Below are 12,489 nucleotides of genomic sequence, written 5' to 3'. Positions count from 1 at the left end.
TACAATGAACAACCTGCACAACCATACATGGCTGTTCTGATCTTTAGACCATAGAAGGGGCTGGAAGCTAATGACCATTGGAGAAGGAGGGTAAGAGTTCTCCTCCCAGTAATCCATGAGATTAGCTCTCCACAAACCTTGAGGTGATAAAGCATCCTTCTTCATCTCCTCCCTCTCTGCCCACATGTGCCCCGCCCCCCATTCATTCACACAGAGGCTGACATCAGAATACCCTGGGTGTGAGGGGATACAGCAGTCCTCGTCTATTTCTCTGAAATACCCAGAGTTTGGGAGATGATAGAACTGTGGCGAGCAGAATGGGAGGGCATGATTTCTAGGTTTTCCCTAACACATAAGTAACATTAAATTATGATGCTCCTCACCAGAGAAGACCAGGGCCAGAGCAAGTCTGACTTCCTGACCATGGTTTGGGACAGTGAAGGGAAAATGGGAATGGGAGCTTCTTAATCCTCACTGTGTGGCCCAAATGCGTAGCTCCCTATACAGAGTCTCACCACCCCTTTAGGTAGATACTTCCTTTGTGAAACAGAAGGGAAGAAAAATGCAGACATTTCCTGTTCTCTGGAGGTGGGTGGGGTAGAGTGGAAGGCAGGCACCCTCCCAATGGGCACATGCATTAAGGCTCACTCCCACAAATAGCCCCTTCAGCCACCAGAGGGGCTGCTGCCTAGAAGCTAAGACCAGGCCTGACTTGCCGGTGATCTGGTGAGGGCTTTGGTTCTCTCCTCTGTAAGGTGAGAAATATGGATGGCCTGAATTTTAAGCTCCTCACATCTCTGCCATACTTTGGTTCGCACGTCTAGGGGGTTCTATTCACTCCCCCTCCAGTCTAGACTGACTAGAAATGGCTTATTCTCACCTCTATCCCAGGAGCCTGCGCGCCAAAGACCAACCTCCCTTCTCACAACTGTGCTTAGGGTCGGCCTCCATTGCTCTTGGTGATAAAGAGCAGCTGGAGCTCCAGCTGGGAGTTTAGGTCCTGTGGCCTTGAGACTCGGGAACAAAGGCTGAGCTGCGTGGGGAAGGGACTTTTCCTGAATGTAAGGGGAGGGGGAGCCCTTGGGGCTGTTTGTGCCTATACCTCTCTGTGGAGCAGGCTGTTCCTCTTCTTCCTACAGATCTGGGGGGAGGAAAGGGTCCTGTCTTTTCCTCTGAGGCTGATGACTTCACCTCCTTCCCTGCTTCTTCCTCAGGTTAGGATCTCTACCCCTTCCCCAGCTGCTCCCCGGGTCTGAATCTCCTTCCCTCTCTCTTCCTTTATTCTTCTTGGGATTGGGGTCTTTATACCCCTCCCTCTGTCTAAGCCTTGCCTCTTTATTCCTTTTTAGGCCTGGCCTCCTAGCCCTGGTAGAAGGGTCTGCATTCTTCTCCTTCTTTCTCTTCTTAAGGCCACATTCCCTCCCCCAACCCTTTCCAGCTCCCCCTCCCTCCGCCCCGAGGCATTGTGGGAGGAAACAAGATGTGGGGCGAGAGAGGCGCGGGGAGAAGCCCGCAGTGCGGGGCCGGGCGGGCGCAGCCAATGGGGAGGGCGGACGGCGGCGCGCGCGGCGGGGGGGGCGGGGGCGGGGCGCTATTTCAGTGGGGGCCGCGCGTCGGCCGCGCTCAGCGGCAGAGCGGAGCGGAGCTGTGAGGCGCCAGCGCGGAGCAGGCGGGCGGGTCGGCGGGCGAGAGGCGGAGCGCGGGCGGCCGGGGAAGCTCGAAGGGCCGACGGCGACGGCGAGCGCTCGGCCCGGGGCTGCGGGAACCGGAGACCGCGGCGGCGGCGGCTGCTGCCGGAGGAGCCGAGGGGACACCGCCCCTGCCCGCACCCTGCCTCAGGCCATCGCTGCTCCCCCGGGGCCCCGCGCAGACTAGCCTCCGTGAAGGTGAGCGGTGGGTGGGGGCGTCCCCGGGGCGGCGGCCCGCACCTGTCGCGTGTAGGCCCACGCGCCGGGCCCAGCCCCGAGGCCCGGAGCAGGGCTGGCCTCGGCGTGACGCCCCCGGCGCCCCTCCTTCCCGGGGCTGCGCCACCCCGTGTCCTGGCGACCCCTGGGCGCGGCTGGAGGCCCTGGGCTGCGGAGGTGCGGCTCCCCGCCTCCTCCCCGCCCCCCACCCCTACAGTCTCTGCGCTGCGTGGAGGCCTCTGGTGTTTGGGGCCGAGGGAGAGGGGGTGGAGAGGGCTCGGGCGTGACGCGGCGCCTCCTGCCGCCGCCGCCACCCTCTGGGGCGTCCTTCCTGCAGCGAGGACGCCCAGTCACTCCGGCGCTGCTCCAGGCCGGGCGGGGGAGGGCGGCTGACCGGCCGGGGCGGAGGTGGGGGGAGGATGCTTTCTCCTTCCCCAGGTGCTGGCCTTTGGGGACCGCCGCTCTCTGGAGGATGGCACGGTGGAGGGATAAGCCCCCTTGGAGATCTCAAGGGAGGAAATACAAGCGTTTGTGTGTGTTGGGGGCTGGGGAGGGTAGGGTGGACCGTCTTTCGGAGGCTTAGCCTTTTCTGTTGCAAAACCGGGGTTAGAGGATGGGGAGCTGTCCTGGAGTGCCCTCTTCGCTTTTCACAGGATCCCCTGGCTCTTGACTGAGGCAGCTGGCCTGGGGCCTTCTGGTCATTCTTCTGTCTGAAGGCCCAGGTCCCCCTTTTTTTTTTCTCAGGAGGGAGGGGTTAGGCCGGGCACCTCCCTGTCCTTTTCTCATTGGCACCTTGGACAGGGCAGGTTGGGGCTAGGCCTCCCCTCTTAGACGCCTGGGGGGCCAGGGGTGAAGAATCGTAGCATTGTAGTCACAAGACCCAACGTTATGTAACTGCAGGCTCTCTCCTACTAGAGAGTAAGGTGGCTTTTAGTTATTGTGACAAAGTTGTTCCTTTGGACTTTGGTGATGAGGCAGTGGAGCAGGTGAGTTTGCTGGGAAAACCGGTGCCAATTTCATGCTTTAACTTCGCAGTCTCTAACCAGGCCCCACCCCCACCCTAGCGTTTGTAAACAGTGCCCCCTTCTGAGTGGTAGCCTGGCATAGGGTACCAGGTGACACTAGTTTTCTTCAAATATAAAGAGCCTTATAGTATCAGAACATTCTTCCTCTGCTGCTGTTGTATATCTGCTCAAACTCCTTGAAGTTGCCCCATATCATATTTCAACCATTGGTTTTTAAAATGAAGATGTTGTTTTGCCCAAGGTCATGTAGCTCGTCAGGCCTTGAACAGGGTTCTCCGGACCTTTCCTCAGCACCAGGTGGTGCACACAGACTCCTTGAGGCTCTTTTTCTTTCGGGTGTGGGGCAGAGGATGCTGGTCCACTAACCCTTTGCTCTGCCAGTCTCTGCTGAAGTGGAACCAGCCCTGCTTAGTTTGAAAGTGCCAGACAGAGGTGGCCTTGGGTGGGGTCAAGGGCTGTGTGGCTGGCAGCTGGCATGTATGCTTTCTTTGCATCTGGTGCAGGCTGAAGGAGTAATCATGAGTTCTGCTTTCCCTTTCAGTTCACCCAGCTCACAGGACTCAGAGATCAGGGTGGCCTGATACCATCTCAGGGTATCATTCCCATATCAAGGTATCATTCCCAGGGGTCTCTCTTTGAGTGGGCAGCTCCCCCCACCCCCGCCTTAATATCAGACAGGGCTGGAATGACGACATCTTTTGTCCACTGGGTTGGATGACAAAATTCCTCTTTGTGGGGGGGGGGGTCAGTGTGATGGGACTGTGGTCAAGGACAAGATTGGATTTTGCAGCTCATCTCTGTTCTTGCATCTCACCTCACATGGTATAGACTGCCAGCTGGATCCTGACTAGTTTTATCGGGGTTCCTGTCATTCTAGGAATGGACCATGCAAGGTGTATCCCAGAACTCTGGTTGCTGTAGGATGAATGCCATGGCTTAGATAGCAGAGATATGAAAAAAGACTGTTAATAATTTCTTGCCTTTTGTTAGCTCTATCACTATCACTGGGCATTGACAACCTTTCTCTGTGAAAGACCAGGTAGCAAATATTTTAGGCTTTATAGGCCTTGCATTCTCTTGCAACTAACTACTCCATTCTGCCATTGTAGCCTGTTTCTGTAAAACTTTATCTACAGAAACAGATGGTGGGCTGAATCTGGCCGACAGACCCCAGTGTAGACTGTCCTTGTTTGTAGGTGTTCTCATATTAACCTTAATTAATCCTTATAGAGGATAGAGAGCTATCCTCATTGCTAAAATGGAAGTAATGAATGCAGTAAGGCTAAGTGACTTGTCCTTAGAGTACAAGACTTCATAGTCAGGACCAGAAGTCAGGCCTACTGATTCCTAGTCCCATCTTGTTTCCACTATGATACCAATGATGCAATAATGGTCATTAAATTAAGGATTTATTGTGTTCAGGTGTTAATGCCACCTAGTTTACCCTTGATAACCCTGAGTCTCCATTTTAAGATGATGGTATGAAAGCACAGAGGTTAAGTAACTTGCCCAAGGACACAGCTAGTAGGTTATAGATATGTTGTAATGTCTTGGCATTTGATGCTTTTGAAAATATCAGAAATAAATTTAAAGTTAGAAAAGCCTCATTTTACAAATGATTAAAAACTGATGGCTAATTATGTCTTTTTTACTATCTACCTTGTATTTCCCAGGCTTGGGAACCATGTCTTTGCTTAAAGCTTAGGACCTCCTTCTCCTAATTAATACCTCATGTCTTTGTTTTCTGTTGCCCTCACTCTCTGTACTCAGCTCTCCCACTGAGGCTCCACATTCAGCTGCTAATGCTCATTGCTTAGCGCATGGGGCTGTCAGCTTCACCTCTCTGCTTCTTCTGCAGTGTCACGATGTCTGACCGGAAGGCAGTGATCAAGAACGCAGACATGTCTGAGGACATGCAACAGGATGCCGTTGACTGCGCCACGCAGGCTATGGAGAAGTACAACATAGAGAAGGACATTGCTGCCTATATCAAGAAGGTGCGCCCAGAGAGCTGTGCCTTTTAGCCAGGGATGGGGATGGGCAGCTGAGCTGGGGACTTAAGAAAGCAGGTATAACCCATGTAAACAAAACCCAGGAGATTGCAAAGCAGACAAATTAGGGAATGATTCTTACCAAAGCCTTCACCTTAGGAATTCTTAACAGGAACTCTGCCAAAGTGTGCGTGTGTGTGTGCGTGTGTGTGTGTATAGATAGTTATGTGATAATAGATAATTTATAGATAATTGCAAGGCATTGGGTAGAGAAACTTGGGATCAAATATGACCCCATTAATTCAGAAGTATTCAAAATGTAGATAAGGATATTTGAACAGATAATATAAGATCATACACAAATTTTCAGGGAACTGCATCATTTAAAGTGAGATATCCCTATAGTAATCCCTATCATGTGGTGGTTTCTTTTTCTTTTAGAAAGGACACAGGTACTATATCACCTCTTTCTCCTCACCTTCTTAAGAAAAGGGTGGGCTTGAATATATAATATTGGATGAGCAATATGGGCAATAGGTTTAGTCCCTGAAAAATTCCTGAGTGAATGAGTGAATGGATATGGTTAACATGGTGAAGAAGCAGCTGAGCTAGAAGTGAGAAGTGGTACCCAGGGTCTCTGATTTTGTTTAGAATCTATGTCCATTGGTGACATAATCCAGTCTTTGGTATTTTCAACTCTTATATCCCAGAAAGGATGTCTAAGTATAGTGGTATTCTGGTCCATAGAGGTGGTAGGGTATCCTTAAGTTTTCCAGAGTTTTGCTTCTCTATGCAGGTAAAGAGGAAACTCTGGAGTCCTGAGAGACTTTCTGTGTAAGGAGCCAATGGTGCAGACCCAGCAAGGCTGCTGGGGGTGCTAGCTCCTTGCTGAGTGATGGCCTTATCTGTCCTGTATGGGGAATCTGGAATTATGGACTTTGAGGGTCAGGAGAATCCTTAGATTATATCTGTCCCAGGTTCCTTGTTTTGCTGATTGAGAAAATAAGACCCAGGGAAGTGACTATGGCTCTCCTATCTTACACAGAGTAAGAGTCAGCATTAAGTCTAGATTTGGTGATCCATGCCCTTTCTACTGTTCCGTAATACCTCTTGGAGTCCTGTGGTATAGGGGCTGTGAGGAGTCCAAACAAGTTGTATGTTGAGCACCTAGGGGACAGTCCCAGGGTTGGCAGCTTTGCTAGGTCCATGGTGGAGGGCTGCTGCATGGCAGGGTGCATCTACTCAGCCATCTGTTTCCTGCTGCATGCATGGAGTGACCGGGAATTGCCTGTCTGATTAGGTCATAAGGATTTCCTAGGTTGCTTTGGTGCTGAACTTGTGCCCTTGAGAGAAGTGAAGGAAATTGCCTTGATCTCATGGCCGATGTCCTTGTTCTGCATCTTACAGCCCACACGGTGTCTGGCACATAGGAATGGGTTTAATGTTGACTTACAAAGAACTGCTTCCTGGTACTCCTGACTTTGGCTGTAGGGTCTTGCTTCTTGGCATTTGGAAATGCTGTTTTAATAATGTGGGAGGCAATGGGTGTCCAGTCAGGGAGGCTCTTCTGTTTTCCACATGCTGCGTGACTCTGGAGTGGTCGTTTATGCCTCTGGCTTCCCTGACTCCTTTCCTAAAGAATCACAGGGTGGGCTATGGAGTAGGGTAGCTAGGAGGAGGGGAGATGATCAGGGTGTAAAGTGCTAGAGAGAAATAACAGAGCCTTTGCGGTGTTCCATTATTAATGAAGGAAGGAGTGTCCTAGCCAGCCTTAACCTGAGCTCCTGAGGTTTGGGGAGCTGAGGCCATGGGCTAGGGGTAGGTGGGGGATGATAACTAAATTAATCAGATTCCTATTCTGATTTCTCATCTTCCAGCTGTCCTAATCACCTTTCTTCTCTCCCTTTTATTCTTCTTTTAGGAATTTGACAAGAAATATAACCCTACCTGGCATTGTATCGTGGGCCGAAATTTTGGCAGCTATGTTACACACGAGACAAAGCACTTCATCTATTTTTACTTGGGTCAAGTTGCAATCCTCCTCTTCAAGTCAGGCTAGGTGGCCACAGTGAAGGTGTCAGTGGCGGCGGCAGCGATGGCAAGCAGGCGGCGTTGCTGGGACTGTTTTGCACTGGGGCCAGCATCAGGATGTCCTCTCCAATGGCTGTGCTACTGCATGGACTGTATACTCGATTTCATGTGTATGTCGCAGTAAACAAAACCAAACTTCTTTCTGTTTAGTTGCCTGGGGAAGAAGGCTGCTTTACGTTTATTTTTCAAGACTTAAAATTTTTTTCTTTGGTTGTATTGCACTAGAAAGTCTCTCCCACTCCTCCCTCTTCTCTTTCTCTCCCTATATAAAATAAAAAGCCCTCCACAAAGTCTGTAAGCCTAGGAGGGCTGGGGAAGGAAATTGGTTTCTGGAGGTGGAAGTAAATGTAGTAGCCTCCTCCTGGCAGCGGATGCTGCTTTGGGAGGGCCAGGGGGGCTGCAGGGGGGGCGGCATTAGGATTGGCAGGGAGAGAGGGATAGGAAGGAGGTAGGGGGATTGATCTAGTACCAGGGAGAATATTCCACTGAACTGTGATTTCACGGCTTGGGGCAAAGGGTGGGGTGGGGGGTGGATTCTTCAAGGGGCCCTGAGACGTGTTTGTCTGTGGTGTGTGGGAGTGGGGAGCAGACTTGTCTTGCTGTCTTTGTCAGAAGAGTTTCTAAGTAAGGGCTGTGTCTTTGTGGATTACCTTCTTTTATTCTTCCTGCTGGAGCTCCTGCTAGGAGGATGTCGGAGGTAGGATTAGCCTGATTTTTTTTCCGATTCATTCTTCTCTCCTTCTGTCTGCTCCCTGCTTAGCCCTTGGTTTTCTCATTCCTCTGGAGTTCTCTTAGAGCAGCCCCTGTTAGTTGGCTGGCAAGGGAATTTCTGGTGACTGTAGTACCTTAGTTAAGTCTTAGCAATCAAACCAAATCAATGTCTCCCTTGATTCTCCTCTGTGTATATGTATGTATGTGTGTGTGTGTCTTGGTTTGGGGTAGAGGGGAGGGAGGGGCAGGACAGTGTGGAATCTCTAGGGTGTATGGGTAGATAGGCTGCACAGTTAGTTCTAATTGGGCCTTTATGTTAAAAAATCTCTGGGGCTGAAGATAGTTGTCAACTCCCAGGCCATCTGGCCCAGACACTGCTTGCTCTATGGCTATCTGCTCCCCAGAAGGCTTTGGGAGGATTATCCATGAGGAGATGGCTATGATGCCATCTGCCCTGGAACTGGTTCTCCATGGAGAGGGAAAGTGACGTTGTGGGTGGTTGCAGCCTCTTGTGGGAGGTAGGGATAGAAGTGATAAAGGGCTGTGAGGACCTTTGGGGGAACTTTGGAGGGGATTGGTCTTGCAGTGGTGAAGCTGGGTATCAGGCAATGGAGCAGGGCCGCTAGTGGCAGGAGATTCCAAGGAGAGTGTGGGGGGAAATCTTGTCTGTTGATCAAACAGGGATGGTGGAGGGAGGGCAGTCATTGCTGACTGAGCTGCTGATTCTTGTAAATCGCATTTAAAACTCTCATGTGTAGGGTTGACACTATGGGAGGGGGGTGGTTGGGATCCAGCTCATTCTTTTTTCTTTTTTTTTCTAAGTCCATCCTTGGGGCTGGTGGGGAGGCAGGGGAATGCCCCCTCCCTAAGCCTTTAGTGTGTGCCGAGTTTTCTTTTTGATGCTGACAGGGGAGGGTGGGTACGGGGATGGTGAGTGAGTTCCCTATATCAAACCCTTCGGTGGGCACAAGATTGAGTGCTTGGTTTTAGGTTTTGTTTTTTTATGATTGTCCAGATCTGTGTTTCCCCCTGCCTTCCCAGACTTGTGTGGCCAGTTGGAAATGTCTAGTTTGTGTTCATCTCTCCCTCATTTCTGGAGCAGGGGCTGAGACCCCACCACATCTTCTGTGCTCTGCATCCATGCCTCTTTTGGACATTAAAGGTCGATTGATGCACTTCTGAGCTGTTTGGGTTTTTTGGGGGGGAGGGGGGATGGTGGGTAAAAGGGTTGCCCTGGTGGCAGTGATGCCACATGGGTGGGGGTAGAGGGTATCTAGGGTGGAATAGAATTGGGGCTGAAGAGTTAAGACCAGGCAGAGAGACTGATTGGCCCGAATTAGGTCTTAGTTGTAGGGTCTAGTCTGTGGCCCCTTAATGGCATGGGGCGGGGCGGGGGGAGGACTAACCAGTAGTACTCACCCACAGGGCTTTCTAGGTATCTTGGTGGAGATGGCCAGATGCGCCACTTTTTGGGTCTTTGGTGTAGTAGATGTTGCCTCCCCAGTTTCCAGCCCCAGGTCCAGATGGCGGTTTCCAGCTGCTGTCTTAGACCTGAGGAGCTTCTTAGCTTCTTAGAACTTTTGGCCAAAGCTCATAGCCCTCCTCCTTATTCTATGCTTCCCTGAGACCTGGACACTGTCTGTTAGCTAAATGCTGCTCTAGCCACTTAGAAATGGAAAAGTAGGGGATCTTTAGAAAAGTGGAAACACTTGGGGGAACGTGAGTGATTCCCCAACCCCTAGGTTGTCCTGGTTGTTCCACATGGGGTCTCCTGCTCCCACACACCTGAAGAAATCAGCAATACTTCTGAAAGGATCTGCCCACCCTGAATGCCAAGCAATTAACAATCCTCATGGAAGTGTCAGGGAACAGAAGTGCTTCGTACTCTTTTCCGTTGCTTCTTACTCAAAAACATGCCCTGAGTTTTTGTGTATGTGTGCCTAGGATGCTGTCACACAGAACAACACAAGTTCTGTGTTTCCAAGGCGTACAACCTTCTAATCAAAGCAGGTCTACACATTGAAAAGCTTTTCCAATGGTGATAAATGTACAATCAAGGAAATAAACTGGGTAATGAGCTATTAATTATTAGAGATAGGTAGATTGAATTCCCTCAGCTAGGAAGTTGGTGGGCTGGATCTTGGAGAAGGCTCTGTCTCTGGGGGCGGTGAGGTCCTAAGGGGCTGTCAAACCCCAAATTCTGTTCTGGCCTTTGGTGTGATGAATAATTTGACAGCTGGAGCACTGAGGGATGAGCGAGGCCGTGGTCCACATTTTGTCTGTGATGGGTGTCTCTAGGGCCCAAACCCCACCCCCTTCCTGCCCTGGTGGGAGAGGCAGTCCAGCTGGCATCTGTGGACAACACATCCCTGCACAGGTAGGTACACTGTACATCTGGAAGGCTAATCCTGCAACGCTTTGTGGTGAGGATGACCCTGTGGGGCACAGGAAGGGCAGGATGGGAGGATGGGTTACAGAGGGAACTGTGGAAGGCAGATGGACATTGTGGCGTAGAGGAAAGCAGCCACTGTCAGAACTGGGGCCAGGCAAAGAGTGGGATTGTCCATCTTCTACCTCTTTTATCCTGTTCAATCTCTGGGGCCTTTGGCTGGACCTAACTGAAAGGCAGATGGCAAGGCTGAGCAATCTGTAAGGGTCAGCCCCCTCTCAGGGAACAGAATGGAGAATAAATCGAAGGGGGACAAACCAAACCAACATGGTAGGGAGTTGTCTCTGTTGCCATAGGTATGTGTGTCTGTCTCTAGAACTCTAGTGTCCACAGGCCTAGGCCTAAGAGGTGGCTGTCCCCTTAACTCTCCCCTCACTTCCTTCATGTCTTTACTCAGACATCCTGTTACCCATCAGAAGGGCCTTCTGACATCCTATATGAAATTGCATTCTCCACCCCCCCACCCCCCACTTCACTACGAACCTTATTACCCAGTTTAATTCAGCACAGAACCTGCAAATGCAGACATGCATGCTGTTTACTTGTTGGTCTCCCACAACTAGAATATAAACTCTGACAGCAGAGCCATTTTCCCTTTTCTTCACTGCCTTCTTCGAGCACACACAACAGCACTTGTCCTGGAGTAAATGCTTGATAAATGTTGGTGGTTCACATGAAAAAGGAAGAGTGTAAGCGAGCCTTAGGGCAGCTCCCCTGCCCTAGGACAGCCCGGTCTTTCCTGAAGAGACTTCTGTCTGGCTTCATGCCCTCTTGCTGCCCAACCTGTGCATCGTCCTGCTGCCTGGAGAGGAGTGAGTGTGTCACTCCCCAAGTGTGCTCAAGCTTCAGCCCTTTGTGCCTGCCAGCTATGGAAGAATGAAAGCATGTGTTCATAAAGTGCATTTTAAAGCATTTCAGTTTCTGCCCCAGATACCCCTGAGCAACCCTCTGGGCTGGACCCAGCAGTGGTTAGGTGCGTTTTTGGATAAGACTGAATCAGGGTGGGTGACTTGCCGAAGCCCGTGTAGCTTCGCGGTGGCGTCACTGGAGTCCAGGCGCTGTGACCCATAAGGCTGGACTGGGTTTGACAGCAGTGGTCTCGCTGATATTCTTTGAGGTTTAGGCCCAGCTCTCTGAGCTTAGGAGTAAATCCCTGGTTGCACTGCTATTCCCTTTCCCAGGCTCTGCTTCAGCAAGGGCAGGGAACTACCCTCCCTTCTCGCTCCTCCCATATACTAAAGATTGAGGAGCTGCCCCTCCCTCCTTGAGGTCTCACCTAGTAAGTCTTCTGGACTTAGGAGAAAAAACAGAATCCCAGAGTCCTGACCTCTTAGGCCTCCCCTGAACTAAAGGTACAGCTTCCCTACCATCCTGGTAACAAAGAGTGACCCATATCACCTGTTGCAGAGGTCAAGTGTACCTGTATGAATATCTTTGTGATGTAATGGGCCTGGTGTCTAGATCAACGCACAGGCATAGTCCTATGCATAGACAGCTGCTGTGCCAATATAGACAGGTTCATAAGGAAAGATCAAAATCCCAGGTCCCTGTGCCTCTCCTTCCTTGCTTTGTCTAAAAGGTGTGCAGTGCTTGTGGTGAGGCTGCTAGACGTTGTTCTCTTGAGTTTCCAGAGAGAGGCCAAACATGCAAAAACAGTGTGGTAGTGTGGGTTGAACCCAGTTCTAGAATCAGAAGATCTAGGGTTGAGTCCCAGCTCAAGTCCACTCTGAGGCTCAATTTCTTCATCTGAAAATGGGGATGATACCTATCTACCCTAAAGTATATGACATGTATGCAAAAGTGCTTTGAGAGTGGAAAGCAATGATGAGGAGGACTGATTATTAGGCTCTGTGACAATAAAGCTTGGGGAAAGAATAAAGGATTCTGGGAAGTCAGGGCCTTCAAATAACCCCTCACACCTTGTACCAGCCTTCCCCTTCATGTCCAAATATACCTGTATTATAGAGAAGGAAATTAAGGACCAGATAAGGAAAGAAACTGACCTAACATCACATGGATGTTTGGGACAATTGGGATGCCGACTCCCAGGCCAGTTCTGATGTAAACATTCATGTATATGTTTTTTAATTCTCTTGGGGGCATATTTGATTATTTACTTATTTAAAATGTCTTATTGAGAGAGCTTGAGCGGGGGAGGAGCAGAGAGAGACGGAGACAGAGGATCCAAAGCAGGCTCTGTGCTGACAGCAGAGAGCCCGATGTGGGACTGGAACCCATGAACTGCAAGACCATAACCTGAGCCAAAGTTGGACACTTAACCGACTGAACCACCCAGGTGCCCCTTGAAGCATCTTTTA

The 12,489-nt window shown here is 50.6% G+C and overlaps 1 protein-coding gene across 3 annotated transcripts; it reads left to right on the top strand.

Moving 5' to 3' along the window:
• The first annotated feature begins 1,658 nt into the window (after positions 1-1,658).
• On the top strand, positions 1,659-8,901 carry DYNLL2 (dynein light chain LC8-type 2). Of its 3 annotated transcripts, XM_030295594.1 has the most exons (4): positions 1,659-1,886; positions 3,471-3,541; positions 4,788-4,926; positions 6,842-8,901. In XM_030295594.1, exons 3-4 carry the CDS (start codon positions 4,795-4,797, stop codon positions 6,977-6,979), a joined length of 270 nt encoding a protein of 89 aa, XP_030151454.1. In that variant the 5' UTR covers positions 1,659-1,886; positions 3,471-3,541; positions 4,788-4,794; the 3' UTR covers positions 6,980-8,901. The 3 variants fall into 3 exon arrangements, with proteins under 3 accessions (XP_030151454.1, XP_030151452.1, XP_030151451.1); XM_030295592.1 differs by lacking the exon at positions 3,471-3,541 and having other exon boundaries at positions 1,797-1,886; XM_030295591.1 differs by lacking the exons at positions 1,659-1,886; positions 3,471-3,541 and adding an exon at positions 2,679-2,890.
• Positions 8,902-12,489: the final 3,588 nt, after the last annotated feature.

This window comes from Lynx canadensis, chromosome E1 (genome assembly GCF_007474595.2).
Source record: "Lynx canadensis isolate LIC74 chromosome E1, mLynCan4.pri.v2, whole genome shotgun sequence".
Taxonomy (NCBI): Eukaryota; Metazoa; Chordata; class Mammalia; order Carnivora; family Felidae; genus Lynx; species Lynx canadensis.
Note: the sequence above shows the minus strand (reverse complement) of the source record. Positions and strands in the feature narration are given on the sequence as shown.

Bases quoted from the DNA above. Each gene is read 5' to 3' on its own strand.
- DYNLL2 (XM_030295591.1), top strand. The intron at 4,927-6,841 runs GTGCGCCCAGAG...TTCTTCTTTTAG, and splicing joins TTGCTGCCTATATCAAGAAG to GAATTTGACAAGAAATATAA.